We start from the raw sequence: 18,812 nt of genomic DNA, 5'->3' as shown, positions 1-18,812 counted from the left end.
CAAGGTATTGCCCTGAGCAAATGGAAGGCAAGAGTTGCCATTTATTCAGAAAGGAAATTGTGATAAATATATGAAAGGTAGCATAAAAAAATCAGTTTTCTGCCCTCTGGTGTAGCTCAGTGGATTGAGCATGGGCCTGTGAACCAAAGGGTTACCAGTTCGATTCCCAGTCAGGGCACATGCCTGGGTTCGGGCCAGGTCCCCATTTGGGGGTTCACGAGAGGCAACCACACATTGATGTTTCTCTCTTCCTCTTTCTCCCTCCCTTCCACTCCGTCTAAAAATAAATAAATAAAATCTTTGAAAAAAAGAAAAAGACTAAGTTACTTTTTAAAAAAATTAATTAGAAAAATCAGTTTTCTAAATCTAAATTTGAGATGTCAGGTAATAAGATGTGGAGTTGAGGGAAGAGTTTAAGTCTGGAGATATAAATGGGAACCTAAGTACAAGCAGGGTATTTAAAGACAGGAGATTAAGTGAGATCACAGAGGCTGTGATAAGGAGAGGAGAGGAGAGGAGAGGTCCTAGACCTGAGGCATTCCAATGTTAGGAAGTCAGGAAGATAAGGAGATCAGCAGGAAGCTACAGGTGACAGTGAGGACAGAGTAGACACTGTATGTAGGAGAACCAATCAAGTGGTAGCCCAGAGGCCATGTGAGTGTTTTAAGGAGGGGCCAATCAACTCTATCAAACACTATGGAAAAATTGAGAAAAATAAAGACTAAGAACTTACTACTGGAAGAATGATCACGGAAGTCCTTCATGATCTTAGTGCAGTTTTAGGGAAGTGCTGAGACTGAAATCTTAACTGGAGAGGGTTCATAAGAGAATGAGAAGAGGAAGTGGGAGCAGCAAAAACATTAACTTTCAAGAGTTCTGCTGTGAGAGGAATAAAGAAATGGAGTGGTTGCTGCAGGAAAATGTAAACTTTATTATTCAACGTGGGAGATATACCCAGGGCTCAGTCCTTGAACTCTTTTTCTCTATCTGCAATGGTGATTTCATCCAGTCTTATGGCTGAAAAATACCATTTATATCTTGATGATTCCCAAGTTTATCAGCATCTCCAGCCTGGACCTCCTCCATTAAATTCCAGATTCCTATCCAACTGTCTACTCAACATCACTATTTGGATGAATAATAGTCATAAAAAACATAATGTCCAACATTGAGTAACAGATCTACCCCCAAAACCTGCTCTTCTGACAATTTTTCCACATCTCACTAAAAGGCAACACCAAAGTTCTAAATGCTGGTTACATTTAACTCCTCTCTCTGTCTCTCTCTCACGCTCCACATCAAATCTATCAGTAGTAAATCGCCCTAGCACAAACTTGAAAACATTCACAGAATTCGATCCCTTCTCATCACGTATGCTGTAATCATCCTAGTCCAAGCCATCATTTCTCCTGTGGCAAAACATCTGAATTGATTTGTTTCCACTCTTGCCCCTCCTTCATTCTATTCCAGCTACAAAGACCTAGTGGACCTTAAATATACCTAGCACACTCCTCCCCCAGATAGCCAGTAATGTCTTCCTCTTCTTCAGTTCTCGAATCAAATCACTCTTCGCAATGAGGCCTTCTCTGACTACCTTATTTGAAATTGCAACATGACTCTCCTCCTTTATTTTTCTCTACAGCACTTTCCATGTGATACCACATATATTTTCCTACTATATTTGATTGTCCGTCTCCTCAAACTAGAATTTGGACTAAGGGCAGGGATTACGGTTTCTTTTGTTCACTCTCGTATCCTCAGCACTTACAACAGTGCCTCACAGTGAGGAGCTATCAGTAAACATTTACTGAACAAATGAAGACATGTACGTGCTGGTAAGAATGTATTCATAGCTAGAAATACAGAAGTTATCTTGCACTACTTCTTCTCTTACCTCATTACCTATCAAAACCATACCAATCTCATCTCCTAAGTATTGTTAATCGGCTCCCTCCTTTTTAACCTTCACCACAGCCATTATCGTTTACTTGGACTATTATACAAAAAAACCTTCCTGCCCTGACTGATACAGCTCAGTGGACTGAGTGCAGGCCTGCAAACCAAAGGGTGGCTGTTCGATTCCCAGTCAGGGCAGGCCTCAGTGGCAGCCCAGGTCCCCAGTGAGGACATGAGAGGCAACCACACACTGATGTTTCTCTCCCTTTCTTTCTCCTTCTCTTCCCCTCTAAAAATTAATAAGTAAAAATCTAAAAAAAGAAGATAAACCTACACAAACATATTTAAAAAAAAAACAAAACACCTTAGTCTTCCTTAAACCAATCTTGCCAACCCTGAGCCTAACTTCCAAGGTATAGCCAAAGTGATTTCAGAGCTCCGGATTACCCACGTCACCTACCCCACCCCTCACCACTCCACTTCCCACCCTCAGCTAAAAACACTTTAAATGGCTAGAGCAGGGATCGGCAAACTTTTTCTGTGAAATGGCAAAGAGTAAATAGTTTAGGATATACAGTCTCTGTCTTAACTACTCAAATGCAAGCACGGAAAATTATATAAATAAATGGGTATGGCTGTGTTTAAAAAAAGCATTTACAAGAATAGAACGCAGACTGGAAAGTGCCCTTATATGAGTCAGGACAGCCTTGGCCTTCCCTCTGCCCTCGGCCACATGATGGAACAAGAAGTCAAGATGTTCAGTTGGCAACTAGAAAGAGGGCTCTCACTGCAACTTGACCATGTGCCTACCCTGATCTCAGACTTTCAGTCTCCAGAACTGAACTGTATTTTAACAACCTTTCAAAAAGAAAAAAACAAGTCATGGAGAAGAATGGGAACATAACTGAAAGCTTCGGGTTTGTGTTGCGACTTACAACTGTGCTGATTATTCTAAACTCACACTAATCATGTCTGGCATTAAAAAGGAACCTGAGTTCTTTGACTTTGACATGGTGGTCCTTGGCTCTCACCTGGTATGACTGTGGGTAAGACAAAAACAATTTATGATATTCTTCACTGCAACATGCTGTACTGGAGGGAGAATGGGTCTAGGAACTATGTAAACCTGTCTTCTACTTAGTTGTTATGTGGCCTTGGGGAACTTGCCTAGCATCTCTGGGCCTCAGATTCCTTGACTATAAAATGCAGTGAAAACCTGCGTTGTAGGCTATAGTGAAGAATGAAGATGGTGATATAGAGGATTCATCACAGTGATGCTGCTTAATAGATGGTTGATAAATGATAGCTATTAATATTATTTGTTTATTACATTCCGCTTACATATTGTATGATATAATAATGTGATTCCATATAATCTGTTTTGTAAGTTCTAATGGTGATTCTACATTAAAACTGGTATAGAGAGCAACAGCATATAAAGTAGTAAGTATGGAACAAGATTTTAAAAATCTAATCGATTTACAAGGTGAAGTGGAATGTTATATTACTATTATCACTGATATTTATTTTGATGTCATTAGATTTGTAATTGATCAGAGCTAAAATATGAAATGTGAAAGTTGGGAAATCTTTGAGGGAGAAGAAGGTATAGATCAAAGATGAATATTCGTTTATGTAACAAAGTGGCATTTAGTGCACCTTTGTGGCATGAGAATGTTAATGCAACTTCCAAACAAAGTAATACAATATTAAATATGCAAAAAAAGAAAAAAGTGGCCTGGAGGTGCACTCTCCCTCCTGGAGCACATGTGTCTTTCTCCTCCTCCTATATCCCGCCACCCTCCCCCACTCCCCGCCGAAGCATTGCCTTTAACTTACTCTCCTAAGTTCCAAGGGCCCTTCTTTTGCTTCTGTAATTTTCTAAATAAACTTCCTCTTACAGTTTGAAAAAAAAGCGGGGGGGGGGACACCAGATGTGGCCCCGATCTAGAGAATAAAGTAAAACTCTTTAACATGAATTATTAGCTGATAACTTAGGTCTGCCTTCACTTCACACTTCGTACTCTATTATACAAGTGCTTGTATTTCCACCACATGTAATACAGCTGTGCGTTTTTGTTCCCATGTCCTTTCCAACTACCTTCTTCTAACTACTGTTTAATACTGTTTAAGGTGTCGCTCAGGCAACATCCCTTCTTAGAAGCCTTTCTTGAACCCTTAAATTGAGAGAAGTGTCCTTTGAGCGCCCAAAGAACCTCAATGCATACCTCTACTCTACATTTAATACTGAAATTGTGTTTAAATCCCCCATCACTAGTTTTAAATTCTTGGTAGATGAGGACTAGTTCATTCACTTTGATAACTCCAATAAGTAGCATATAGTAAGCATTCAATAAATGCTTTTTTGAATTGAACTGAAGGTTCTTAGTAATAAAGCTGAAGTGAGAGTAGACATGCTGACTAAGCATTACTGACAACTTCCGTTAATAAGCTGGGTCAGAAAACAAGTCATCAAACATCAACATCAAGAATATGGTTTAGCCCTGACTGGTATAGCTCAGTGGGTTGAGTGTCATTCCTCAAACTAAAGGGCTGCTGGTTCGATTCCTGGTCAGGGCACATGCCAGGGTTGCAGGCCAGGTCCTCAGTTGGGGGCGTGACGGCAACTGATCGCTGTTTCTCTCCCTCTCTTTCTCCCTCCCTTCCCCTCTCTCTAAAAATAATGAATAAAATCTTTTAAAAAAAAGAATATAGTTTAAATAGTCCTTCATCAATATTTTATCCAATGCCAACACTAGTATTTAAAACAGGACAGAGACATGAATCTTCAAGTCATAATGTCAAAATGTGAATTAAGACTTACTTCAACCTGAAGAGCCAGCTCCACTTGGTTGTGATAAGAATCTAAGAGCTCTTCCATAGGGTGTCTGAAATAAAGAACAGTTATCGGGGCTGAAGGGTACTACACGCAAAAATGATCGTTTTATTTGCCAAAATAAATGTATTCACATCCAAAAGTATGAAAAGCTGCAATTAATGCTTTAGATGCCACACCTTGTCATGACTTCTTTATAAGGTTTTTCTATTTGATGCAGGTGTTTGTTTAAATCCACAGGTGCTTCATCATCTTCGGCCTAAACAAACATATATACACAAATGTTTACCAAAAAAATGAAATCTATTCTTCGGTCTTTCTATTGCCAAATTAAATCTGGTTAAGCATATAATAAATTCTTAAAACTACAGTGATTTTTCAGAACAAAGGAAAATATCAGAATTATAAATATCATTTACAATTGACTCCAAAAAAGTGAATAGTCTGAAAATTTTTGTTTAAGTGGAAAAACATAATACTTTTAAGTCTAGTTTCTAATATATAAATAGCTCCCAAAGCCAAAACTACTTCTGTTCTATATACAGAGACTGGGAAGCTAAAAATACTTTTAAAGATGGCCGACAGCCAAATGAAGGTGGGGTGGGAACCAGATGGGGAAGAAATCATTAGAATTTCCGCATTTTGTTTCTAATGATAATGAAGTTTCTCTGCATCCTTAACACCAATAAATGAGGCACTAGTCTCGCCCACCATAAGTCCTTACTATGTAACTATATTCAGGAAACATCATTCCTTAAGGGCTACTGAAATGAAAATAGAAGTTACTAATGATTGCTAAAGTATACCGAACTTTGTGAAATAGTTTCCACTACCTAATACAGCAGCAAAACCTAAGAAAATAGAGAGTAGAAATGACTGATATTGGGAAAATATTCTACCCAAATATTCCACCCAAAATTCTACCACGTGAAGAATAATTTTCTTTAGAGATTAAAATTCAGGTGTAATACAGTAATAAAATGGCCTCATTTCCTGTATGCTATTTTGCTTTAACCCCCCCCCCAAAAAAGGACTGTACTTTTAAAATACAGAATTAGTTTTCATTTGGTGAGAAGTAATGTATTTTTCTCAGTTTGGTGCAAAGGTCAGTGTAGATCTTTTCCCCAAAAAACTGTATTAGTATTCAAAATCTTTCCTTCTTCCTCATTCCTCCTTGACTAGACCCCGACATTTTCATTCTTGTGTAAAACCATTACAAATCAAATTTTTCATTCCTCCACTTTGATTTTCAAATAGGCCTCTAGCTCTGAGCAGTATGCTACCCAGACTTCTTTGATTAAAAATCTCCTGGCATCTGCTAAAAAGACTCCTTTTGACATAAAGAGTTCATCACTTCCAGTCCAACCCAGAAATCTTGCAGAATACACAAACTGCCAATCAGCTCATTAGCAGAATTATTCAGATTTAAACAAAAGCAATTCAATTATAAAGCAAACACTTACCGTTCGGGCTAGATTTTGACACATTGCGCTTAAGGGCAAAAGTTGTAGTTTAATCTCTGTGTCCCATTTTCGACAGTTTTGAATATGTTCATGACTTCCAAGGCAATGATTACTGTTAAAATACAGTAATTGTTCATCAATGTTTTGTTTTCTTAAAAATAGAAATTATAGAGGTGAAAGCAAAATATAAATTGCATGTGCATCAGAAATGGAAGAGAACGGTAAAATACAGAGATGGTTTTTTTAACCAAATATGTGCATTTGAGTAGAGGACTAATTCCATATGAGAAGAGTCAAAACAAAGAAGAAAGAAGATGAAGAAAATTTTAAAAATAGGGACAGGACATTTTTAGTGGCCTAAGAAAATGAAATCTGTAATATAACAAGACTAAATGCGAGATGCAATGATTATTGGGTTCAGAAAAAATCATATAATGATTATGTCAGGTAAATAAAAGGAAATCACAATTGACCCCTTTGTATAAAGTAACAGCAGATGCTACAAAAGGAAAATGGAGGCTGTGATGATGTCAGTATTGACCCTTTGCAGAAAGAAAAAAACCTTTAAATTCACTAATCAACCAATTGCCCACCATTCTTCCCATCTGAGACTATAAGCTTTTTAAGGGAAATATTAATACCATGTCTTAATTATCTCTGAAATCCTCCACTCTCTGAGACATGACTTCTTAGACAAAGTTATGTCCCAATACAATTTTATTGATACAATGAATCAGTTCAGTAGGACCCAGGATATTTTTGGATTACAAATTGAACTTAAAATTCTTCTAATTTAAGCTGTTAAAAATGAAATCTCCAAAGACGTTGCTCAGTAGTTAAATGAATAAACTTACTTCTGCAGCACTTCCTCTTGACCACAAACTTTCAAAACATAGCTGCCAACATCTACTTCATTCAAGTCATCATGTACCCAGCAAAGGGCTTGCATTATAATGATTTCTACAGTAGAACTCACTGGAAAAGAGTTAGTCATCATTTGCGTTTTGCTCACTTAACTCTAAGTATACATTTATTCAGATTATATTTCTTATATCTAAGATAGCACTATACAATAAAAATATAACGCAGGTCACATGTGTAATTTAAAAATTTCTAGTAGTCACAATGAAAAAATTAAAAAGAAACAGGTGAAGCTAATTTTAATTGTTTTACTTAACCTAATATATCTAAAATATCATTTCAACATATAATCAGGATTTTAAAATTACTGGTATCTTATATTCTCTTCAAACTAAGTCTTTGAAATCCAGTGTGTATTTTATATTTATACCACATCTCAATCTACATTCATCATATTTCAGGTGGTTATTGTGTCAGGGTAGATCTAAGCTAAGAAAGCCACCTCCCTATTGCAGATGCTTCCAAAAAGGATGACATTTAGCAGTTTCTAGCAAACAATGACCTAAACCACTTCAGGAGGAAAAAGAATCACCATTTTAAATGTTTGACATTTGCCTGGTATATTTTCTGATAAAGAATAGAAATCTAGCAAGTAAGAAGTATTGTTCAATTATCATTCTTGGCAATAGCTGGATACTAAGATTAAAACAGATTAAAAACTAAGGAAACCTTTAAAATAACCTATTTCTATACTTCAAGCTCCTAAATTCAATTAAGAAAGCAGTTATTACATTCAAACTTCATGAAAACTAACAGCTTGGCAGTAAAGGCCATAAAACCTCTATCTAATAAAATGGCTACATTTCTGAATATTCAAATGAATGGTGACATTTACCATTTGAACATATACACCATAATATGGTTACACTTCTTAATAGAGATGTTCATTACAATGGTGCACATTTATGAAGAACCAAACAATAGGTATTTGAAATATTTTTAAGCAATTAGATCTTGGTATTAGATTGTAAGCAATTAGATCTTTAGAGCAAGTCAAAATTTGACACAAATTAAAATATTTGTTACCAATGTATAAGCACTGATACTCATGCTTATTTCAATCAAGAGGCCTATTGTCTTTTTTTCTTCAATTTTAGTATTAATTCTTACAGCATACTTAGATTGAAATGATATCTCAAAACAAAATGTGTGAGGTTATGTTTTAAAACAATCCTCCCTTTAGAAAGTAAAAGAATGACTCTTTATAACTGGCTAACGTTTTTGTTTCAGATTATATTTTTTCAAAGGGCCTTGAAAAGTTCAAAGCTACAAAGAAAGCATCCAAATACTGGACATATTCCTAGTTATAACCATTAAGAAAAAAATGGCAAAATTTTTAGGCCAAAGTACTGTAGAAATATAGGATCTTGTTTTACTGTTAGAAACCCATTAAAATAATACAAATTGTGAAAAGCAATAAACTCACAAAGAAAAAAAGAGTAGTTTTTAAAATTATAACAAAAAATTCCTACAGACTTGGGGATATATCTCTAGAAAGGATACCCACATCAAGTTTCAAAGGAAGACTTAGAACCAAAGGAGAGCCCCGGCTGGTATGGCTCAGAGGATTGAGTGGGGCCTGCGAACCAAAGGGTTGTCTGTTCAATTCCAGTCGGGCACATGCCTGGGTTGTGGGCCGGGGCCCTGGTGAGGGGCATGTGAGAGGCAACCACACATTGATGTTTCTCTCCTTCTCTCTCTCCCTCCCTTCCCCTCTCTAAAAAATGAATAAATAAAATCTTTTTAAAAAAGAGAGAGAAATAATTTCTCCTTAGAAGAGCGATTTTCAACCAATGTGCCACAAGAATTTTTAAAACATGAAATACCTGACTCTTAGTGAGGGGTACCTGACCTCTATTCCCTTAGATTGTCAAGGTAAAAAAAAGACAACAGCCAACACAACGACAGCCATCAGTGTGAATGAATCAAAATTATACTTATTTTTCTGCCAAATCGGCAAAATATACGTATTTTTGGGTGTGCTGCAGAATTTTAGTAATTAGTTTATGTGTGCCATGAGATGAAAAAGGTTGAAAATCTCTGCCTTAGAGGAGCTTAGCAAGATAACTGGAATTTCAATTTCACTGACAGCTTTTTATAAACAAGCATTCTTCTTGCCATTAAACAAACAAAAAAAGAAAATAAAGAACTGGGCTTCTATTTAATTAGCTACCTTTTTATTAGACTTTTTATCTAATGCTTTGGGGCCTTGGCCAAGAGCTACTGATTAACCAAAATTACTCAGCCTTCTTCAGAGAAATATGTACAGCAGTTAAAGATAAAATGTTTTTCCACTTGCCCTACCCAGGAAAGTATCCAAATGAGATGCCAAGTATTAGAAGAGGATAACTAATGAATGTTAAGTGTTCAGCCACACTCACACACACACACACACACACACATTTTTCTTTAAAAAAAAAGGATACTAAAAGTCAGTTTATTAAGAAAATAATAATTATTAACATTTTAAACATTCTCTCTCTTACCACAGCAAAACACGACGGTTGGGGAACTACAAACCTACCATCACATGTAAAAGTAACTGGTAGTTGAAATCCTTCTATTTCAATGGAGACCTTCATGCTAGCATTTTCTCCACATATGTTTCTTTGCACTGTGACTGGACTTAACAAATAGCCTGGATTTGTGCGGTGATTGGTATATGGAAAGTTGGTCTTCAGTCTGTTCACAAGAAAGAAGAAATTAAATTCTTTTTTTAAAAGCTGCATTTATTTGAGCCCTGAAGTAGACTTTGCATGCTTATAGCCATTCAACTCTGTGCCTTTGTTCAATTCTAGAGCAGCTCATGAAAACTGCAGTGGACCCCTGCCAATACTCCAAATACCAGCATTTGCCTTTTGAACACAAGAAACTCAAGGGAAGAGATTAAGCACTGCCAGGACCTCTGTGGTAGGGCTGTCAACATTAACTGAGCACACACTGGACACACGGCAGCTTCCGTGAGGTGCTCTGCTTCAGATTCTTTTGCTACACAGTGTAATTACACAAAATGGTGCATTTTTAATGAATCACTGATAATATAGGTAATGTAGCCCTAAACTCTAACTGCCAGAGGAATAAAAAAATTTGTTGTCTTTTCAAAACCTTTTTTCTAAGCTTCTTTTTCCTACACATTGTTTCTGGTTATTAGACAATGATTTAAAAAAAAACACTATAGAAAATGGGTTTTTACCCAGTGCTATGAGGCCTTTATTCCCTCAAAGCGATTTCTAAAACTTAGGGAATGGTAATAATTGCCTGGGAAGGTACTCGTAGTGTTCACAGATATTCAGACAAACATTAGAGTTTAAATTTAAATACAAGAGCATGGTGTATGGCTGGCTTATCTCCAGGCAGTACTTTGTTATCAGAGACAAAGGAGGACTGGATCCTTCTTTAACTTAGGAGCTTCCTTTAACTTTTTTCTGGAGGTTAGAAGACAAATTCCAATCTTCACATCTGCTTTTCACAGGGCTATAAATGGAATGAATACTGAAAAGTACTGTTCATTTGCTTCTGTAAAGATTAAAATAATGAATTCACAGGAATAGAATAAAACGGTTTGAGATGACAGAAAGAAGGTTCTAGAGAGAGCGCAAGTACCAAACTACCTGAGTTTAAATCCTGATTTTACAACTTCCTAGCTGTGTGACCTTAGGCAAGTTATTGAAACTCCTTTTTTTCTTAAGTTTCCTGCTCTATAAACTGATGATTATACTACTACTAACCTCACAGGGTTGTTGTGAGAATTACGTGAATTAATTAATTAAAGCACTCAGAACAGGGCCTACCTAGTACATAGTAAGCACTGTAAGGATCTTGTCAAATAAATGAAAGAGTGAATGAATAAGCCTGGTTTCTGCACTGTGATTGTAAGTGCCACAGAGGATGCACCATTAAAGAGAAACATAATTGAAAAAAAGGTAACATAAGTAATAAAATCAAACTCATATTGAAAATTCACCCTTCGATGCAGACACATTATCTTCAGATTTGTTGTGAGGCCTATCCCTCTGGCAACAAAATGACATCTTCATAGGACCCAGCCCCAGATTCTTATTGTTTTACACATACTTGATATTCTCTTGTTTTCTACAGTATGAATGAAACAGATACAGCAAATCATATAATTAACTAATATATGAAATGGTACAGAGTTTTGTCTACAGCTGAGCAAGCTTTCAATTTTCAGAATTCTTTAAGGATGATGAAAGGAAAATCAGAAATTCCTGATGTTAGCTCAGAAAACAAGAATTTATTGGACGAAAATTCCAGTGATAAAAGTTGCATTCAATGAACCTGACTTTAGGGGGGAAAACCCTTCATTTCCCTTTCCTAAAAATAAGTCCCTTCTTTTACACAACAATGTGAATGTAGTTAATGTCACAGAACTGTATGTGTAAAAATGGTTAAAATAGTAAATGCTATGTTATGTGTATTTTATCACAATAAAACCAGTTTATCTTTTAATGAGTCCTTTTTCTCTCTGCTTGACACCATGAAAGAGAGTTTAGTACAGCCCTGGCTGGGTAGCTCAATTGGTCCGTTAAGAGTGTCACCCTGATACATCAAGGCTGAGGGTTTGATCCCCGGTCAGGACACATACAAGAAGCAACCAGTGAGTGCATAAATAAGTGGAACAACAATCGATGTTTCTTTCTCTCTCTCTCAAATCAATAAATAAGACTTCTTTAAATTTTAAAAAAAGATAGTTCAGAAAAATACAGTAATTATTTTTCTTTTTTAACTGTATTTGGTGGCATTAGTTAATAAAACTATATAGGTTTCAGGGGTATAGTTCTATAATACATCATCTGTATATTATATTGCATGTTTACCACCCCAAGCCAAGTCTCCTTCCATCACCATTTACCCTCACATACACAGTAATTTTCTTTTTCTATAAAATTGATAATTTCTTTTATTCTGATGGCTTTGTTTGCTTTACGAAAACTGGGGGGAAAACTAAGATGGTAAAGATTTCTTAAAGTTGGGCATTTTTGTTTTGTTTGTAAGTAAATATATGAAATCAAATTAAATGAGTAAATTGGTAGTTGCCAAGTAAATTATTCACTGTCAATGTAATAGACCATATATGATGTTTTTATGGACACTTTAAGCCAACACAGTGTGATGTTCTTAAGCAATTACCTGTAAAGAATATTTTTTAACTTTAATGTTCTTCTTCTCTAAAATTTCCATTTTCCTATCACCACCAAAGACATAGCTTTGGTTGTTTGTTTAATGAGGCTCTATAGTTCAGGAAATTTAATATTCTATGCATATGGTAAAACCTTTTACAGTTTATTTTCCTACTATGTGCTCCATCCAGCTAAAGTTATATATAGGCAGAGCCAAATCATGCAAAATCAGAAGGACAGAAGACATAAAAATTAGGGTTTTTAAATTAAAGATAAAAATGAGGGTTTTAATTGAATGCTATTTTACAGGAAAGTATAGATCAGCATTGTTTAAATAAAATAAACTAAATGCAGAGGTGAAGTCCTCGGGGTCCAGACACTACTAAAGGATATAAATATTAGATCTGAACCATATATGAAGAAAAGAAATACAAGGCTATTCAGAATGAAAAGTCTAAAGTGTAGTTTCTCATCTTATCCTAGGAAACCACAAAAAAAAGCAGCAAAAACTTCTACTAGTACCTAACATTCCTCTAACAAGTTTCTCTGAACTGACAGCTAGTAGAAACAGCAGGTTTTGTCAATTAACACTGAGTGTGAAAGGAAAGAAATACAGTAACAATGAAACATCCGGAATCAAAGCACTACAGGGCTTGAAACAAAGCAACCTTTGAGATCAACAGCCCAACTCCCTAATGTCACAGAAGCAAAAAAAACAAGGCCAAGAACTGGCACTAAGTTCTAAGGCTGCTATACAGTAATGTTAACTGTAAGCAGTTATCATCCTGATGGTCTCATAATAATTTCATAGCTGAATGTAAATGGCTCTGTAAGAGTATAAATACTTGTTTGTAAAATGCACTGTAGGTATGAGCATATTGAAAAATAGAGCCATTAATTTCTTCAAGGGACATTTCCTCCTGACCCTAACCGCCAAGGTCACAGGGGGATGAGAGAAGTTCCTAAAGCACGATTCAAAAACACCTCGGAAATATTTGTTGCAATCATACTCTACTAACAAAAATAAAATTACAAAAAGAACTCATTCTTTCTTTAGTTCATTTGGGGTTTCATATTACATAAGCCATTGTGTGTGTGTGTGTGTGTGTGTGTGTGTGTGTATGTGTGTGTGTGAGAGAGAGAGAGAGAGAGAGAAAATAAAAATAATCTTTTTCAGCTTATTGGCTGTCTTTGTTAATTACTCACAGATTCAAATAGAGAGAAAGGGCAGATCACAGAGAGCCTAATTTCTCAAATTGAACACAACAGTCACTCAACAGTTTAACAGAAAACATACAGGGCTTCGGGAGAAAATTAAATGGAACTAGATGAACACATAACAGATTATTTCCAAACCATTAAAGTAAAAGATTATTCCCAAATTGTTAACCACACACACATAATGATATAATGGCATAGGTTATTTCTAATACATGCAATTTACATACTAAGTCATCTAAATTGTCTCTCCTATTTTAGTAACAAACTATAGAAATGATCCCTGAAAGTATTGTCTTTTGTCTCCTCTATTTTAAATGCCTACTAAAAAACATGAGTTTTAAAAATCAAATTAAGAGTAACTTTTGCTGGGAAGAAAAAGTGGCTCTACTGATATTTTTCTTCTTTTTCCCCCCTATGGTATTCTGCAGAAAAATTCTGGTTAAAAAGGGTAATGTAAAGAGTGACAGTTTTAATGAAATATTACCAACAGTCTAGAAAACCTAGTTAAATATTATTAAATCCCTAAACAATATTAAATTGCTGTACCTACTCAAAAATTATCTGGGAACCCTAAACTCTGCTTTGCTTAAAGCAGATCACACTGGGAAAAAATACGGGATTCCAAATAAACCCCCCTGTGGTGACCAACCTTCCTTTCTTTGATAACATATCTCGTCGTCTTAGCCACAATATTTTGTGTTCCACTTTTTCCTTCTGTGAGGCTTTTTCTGTCTGGTGCTGGCTGAGAGGCCTCTCTTTTGTCTTTGCTAGCATAACCATTAGAATGAATATGAAATCTAAGCTACCAGTGGCTACATTTCCTGCCATCAATACCCCATCTGCAGTAGAAGAAAATGAAGCCAGCATGCGTGGAGCAAGAGCAGGGGCAGGAGTGGGAAAAGAGAGCCCAAAGGGAGGTGGGACCCCTTACAGTGTAGGAATTCCAGGACCTGGCTATCACTGAGCTCTGTCCCATCCTTCCTCTTTCTGCTCTAGAGATTTGTGAGCCAACACATAACCTCTCTTGATTAAACTAGTTTAAGATGGGTTTCTAGTCCTCAAAATGGAAGTCCGGCTAATGGAGCGCTATCATGGAAAGAAAACACACTGAGCCGCAGGCAAAGGAAACCTGGCTGACTATAGCTGAGTAAGCTTTGGTAGGTAACTTCTCTGAGTCTCAATTTTCTCAATTTAAAAGTACTTGACACATTTAAGATTAAAAGAACATTTTAAAATTGCATTTTCCTAACCTTCAGAAAATACATTTGCTCCTCTAATTGTACTTGTTATCTCTTAAATAAGTACATTATTTTGAATGCTAGAAAAGTATACAGCAAAACTAAGTGTCCCTAAAGTAACAGGCATCATTATTTAAGTGCACTGAAACTTGAACGTCAGAGCCATATTTTCACTGGTGAACAGAAGTTAACTGGTTAAACCATGTAACTGGTTATCAGAAGTCTGCTGTCTGACCTCAGTTCCTCTTCTAAGTACTCAGAAACCTAACAGGTTCATCTCCAGTTTGTTAATGTGCCAATTTAAGTTCTAAGCCACAGGGAGAAAAAAATTAACTTAAAAACGTTAGAATAATTAGCACTAAGCTAATTTTCAATCAATTTTTAAACAAGCATTTAATAAAAAATAATATTTAATTTATAAAGAAAAATTCCTTACTTTGTAATGGATTGACAAAAAGCTGCCACTTCTTCGTTTTGTACTTCAATTTCTTGTAGGAGAGAACTTCCAGTTGGCAAACTAATGGTCCCATTTGGGTCTTTCTGTAATCAAAAAGTGTTTTTATTTTAAAAGTAAAAGATCCCCAAAATGCTAAATAGCAGCATAGCATGAACACATTTTTACAAAAATATGTACAAAGATATGACAGTAAAATTAATTACATTAGTAACGAAGTTTTAAATTATGAACTTTATCTGTAAAAGTAATGCCAACTAAGCCTTATTTTAAAGTTCACTGGTTTTATTTGCTCAAAAGTAGAAATATCCTATTCTTTGTATTGGTCAGTCAGAATGGAATGCTAAAGACATTTCCATTCAAAATTTTCCTGAAATGAACACCAAAGTAATGGCTGAATGAAATGAAAGGGCTAGTCCTTTATTTTAAGAAAGTGAAAAGATAAATGCATTTAGGAATCCTCTAATAAACCAGGAATTCTATATACAGGGTCAGGCAAAAGTAGATTTACAGTTATGAGCATGTGAAGCAGAGTTTATTCTTATATTATCATTTATTACTGTATTATTTTCCATACAAACAACTGTAAGCCTACTTTTGCCCCACACCGTATTTAACTTAGGCTTCAAAGTCCAACACAGCAGCCGGTTCTTTACATAAGAGACTGAGTTCTAGCTGTTAGTGAACATTCTCTAGGTTAATAAACTTATACAAACAACTGACAGTCCTTCAGTAATTAAGTTTATGATCAAAATTTGTGTTAAACATTTAGAAGATAAATTCACCACCCAAGCAAAGCCAAACAGTGTAGTCCATATTTGGAAGTATTGGGGTTACTACATAAAAATACTTAATTTGGCACAATTTCAAATGTAAATTTCCATTAAAATTAGAATTGGAACACTCACAATTCAAAATTAAGTGAATCAGAACACAGCGTATAAATTTCAAGAGTTGTGATGGATTTCAATGAACATTTTGTCAGAAAATTAAACTGGAAACTTAGGGCAATAATTCCTTTATGAATTGTCTTCTTTTAAAACACGACAGAGACCTTTCTGCTAGACTGTGATATGCACATTTGGGGAAGAAAACAAACTACAACTAAAAATAACAAAGCTTATGGAAAAAACAGGGTTAAGGCAGATTACTCAAAATCAGTATAACTTTATCATCAAAACCCCAACTAACACAATAAAAACACCTTATAAAAACATTAGCACAGTTAAGTATGCACTTGAATTTGCATTTAGCATTATATTCTTTGAACCTTTTTTAAAACCCTGGAGGCTCCTGCTTCATTTGTGATATGGATTCTTGAGGGCATTTGCTTCTAATCTACCAATTTCAATGAAATTAAAAATATTATCTGAGATACAGATTTCTTCAACAAAGTTCTTAATGCAAAGGAAACGTCTTCACATCTTCTTTGTACTAACTGCTCCACCAGAGAGCTTCACACTGTGGAATATGAAGCCATTCTTGAAGCTACTCATCCAAACACCATTTTTACTAAATAAGATGTCTGCAGGATTTTCGGTGTTTTCCTTAATATTTTCTTACATTACTAATACTTTCTCTTTAATTGTGAGAAAGTTTGTTCTTGATTGCTTTAAAATGTTAATATGCGCCCTGGCTAGTGTGAAAAGGTCACCAGTTCAATTCCTGGTCAGGGCACAAGCCTGGGTTGAGGCTAGCAAGAGGCAACCTAACGATTTTTCTCTCCCTCTTTCTCCATCCTTTCCCCTTTGTCTGAAAATAAATAAATAAAATCTTTCTTTAAAAATGTTAATATGCTGGTAAAGATTATGCGTGAACTAATGCTATTTCCCCTTTATACTGACACCAATCTCATATTTACCAATTACACCAGTTAATTTGTGTTATAGAAACAAGTACAGAGCAAATAGACCATACTACCCTAAAATCGGGATTGGATGTTTCTAAGAAATCCTTTGGTCTGACACTTAAAAGTCTGTCACAATCTAATCCAATCACATATCTGAGAACTTTCCAAAGGACTTCTACGTTCCAGTTAGCTTGAATCATATCCTGTTCCTAATAAAACACAAACGACCTATCCTGCCCTCTGAAACTTTGTCTTCAATGCCTTCCTCCTGAATTCCCCTCATAAGTCAAAAATCTATCAATTTTTCAAGACTCAACAGGATGCCATTTCATCTATAATGCCTTTTTATAATTACTCAGTATGAAGCAATTCTTCCCTCCTAGCACTTCCAAGTACTTCTGAACAAACACCATTATCATTATATCTTTTTTAATATATTTGTCCAAATGGGAAAGCTCCTTGAAGGTAAAAATCAAGTTTTCTTGCATTTTGTATTTTTGTAGAACTTTAGATCCAGTTCAGGAGGCACTCAACCATTGATTCAATTTGTTGGATGTTTTACACCCTCTAAAAACAAGTTAAAACTCACCACCTCACGCCCATTAGGATGGCTACTATTTAAAACAACAGAAGAGCCCTGGCTGGTGTGGCTCAGTGGATTGAGTGCTAGCCTGCAGGCTGAAAGGTTGCCAGTTCGATTCCCAGTCAGGGCACAAGTCTGGGTTTCGGGACAGGTCCCCAGCCCGGGGCATGTAAGAGGCAACTAATCCAAGTATCTCTCGCACATCAATGTTTCTCTCCCTCTCTTTCTCCCCTCCTTCCTCCCCTCCTTCCCCTCTCTCTAAAAGTAAATAAATAAAATCTTAAAAAAAAAACAACATCCCCTAAGACCAATGTTGGTGTGAATGTGAGGGTAACAGAACCCTTCTGCAGTGTTGGTAGTAATGTACAATGGTACAGCCACTGTGGAAAGAAAAACAGTATGGTGGTTCCTCGTACAATTAAAAATACAAGGACCATAAAACCCAGCAATTTCATTCTTGGGTACATTCTAAAAAAAACTGAGAGCAGTTCTCGAAGAGATGTTAGTACACCCATGTTCACAGCAGCATTATTTGCAATAACTAAAACATGGAAGCAACCCAAGTGTCCATCAACAGATGAATGGATAAGCAAGATGAGACATATACATACACTAGAGTATTATTTAGCCTTAAAAAGGAAGAAAATTCTGCAATATGCTACAACATGGATGGACCTTGAGGACATTATGCTAAGTAAAATAAGCCAGTCACAAAAAAAACAAATACTATGTGGTTCAACTTACATGAGATACTTAAGAGTATTCAAAATCACAGACTAAATGTAGAAAGGTGGCTACCAGGAGCATGGGGGGAGGGAGAACAGGGAGCTGTTGCGTGACGGGTACAGTTTCAGTTTTACAGGATAACAAAGTTACAGGGATAAGGGTGGTAGTGGTTGCACAGCAGCGTGAATGTATTTCATACTTCTAACCTTTAAAAAAGCTAAAATGGTAAATTTTGTTAGGTATATTTTACCACAATCAAAAACTAGAAATTATTGAGCATTTATTACATGTCAGGCTCTGCTGTTAGAAATTTACTGGTAGGTATGTATGTATTATTTATTTCTAACAAAGCCCCAATAGGTGGGTACTATTATTATTCTCATTTACAGACTAAAGAAATCTGTAAATTGCACTGAGAAGTTTATTTAATTCATACAACATCACTAATAATAACTAGTGTTATTGAATAACTAATATATTCAAG

General features: G+C 35.8%; 1 protein-coding gene and 1 pseudogene across 1 annotated transcript in view; both read right to left on the bottom strand.

Moving 5' to 3' along the window:
- Positions 1 to 18,812, bottom strand: part of PIK3C2A (phosphatidylinositol-4-phosphate 3-kinase catalytic subunit type 2 alpha) — a 78,954-nt gene that overhangs the window by 37,408 nt on the left and 22,734 nt on the right. Inside the window, exons 3-8 of the mRNA XM_024558680.3 lie at positions 15,153 to 15,256; positions 9,641 to 9,798; positions 7,050 to 7,170; positions 6,196 to 6,307; positions 4,912 to 4,991; positions 4,721 to 4,784 (exon numbers count right to left, since the gene is read on the bottom strand). Coding sequence (XP_024414448.2) covers positions 4,721 to 4,784; positions 4,912 to 4,991; positions 6,196 to 6,307; positions 7,050 to 7,170; positions 9,641 to 9,798; positions 15,153 to 15,256 — 639 coding nt within the window. The remainder of the gene's footprint in view (positions 1 to 4,720; positions 4,785 to 4,911; positions 4,992 to 6,195; positions 6,308 to 7,049; positions 7,171 to 9,640; positions 9,799 to 15,152; positions 15,257 to 18,812) is intronic.
- On the bottom strand, positions 13,696 to 13,774 carry LOC112303495 (small nucleolar RNA U3; annotated as a pseudogene).

The sequence above is a fragment of the Desmodus rotundus genome, chromosome 5, assembly GCF_022682495.2.
Source record: "Desmodus rotundus isolate HL8 chromosome 5, HLdesRot8A.1, whole genome shotgun sequence".
Taxonomy (NCBI): Eukaryota; Metazoa; Chordata; class Mammalia; order Chiroptera; family Phyllostomidae; genus Desmodus; species Desmodus rotundus.
Note: the sequence above shows the minus strand (reverse complement) of the source record. Positions and strands in the feature narration are given on the sequence as shown.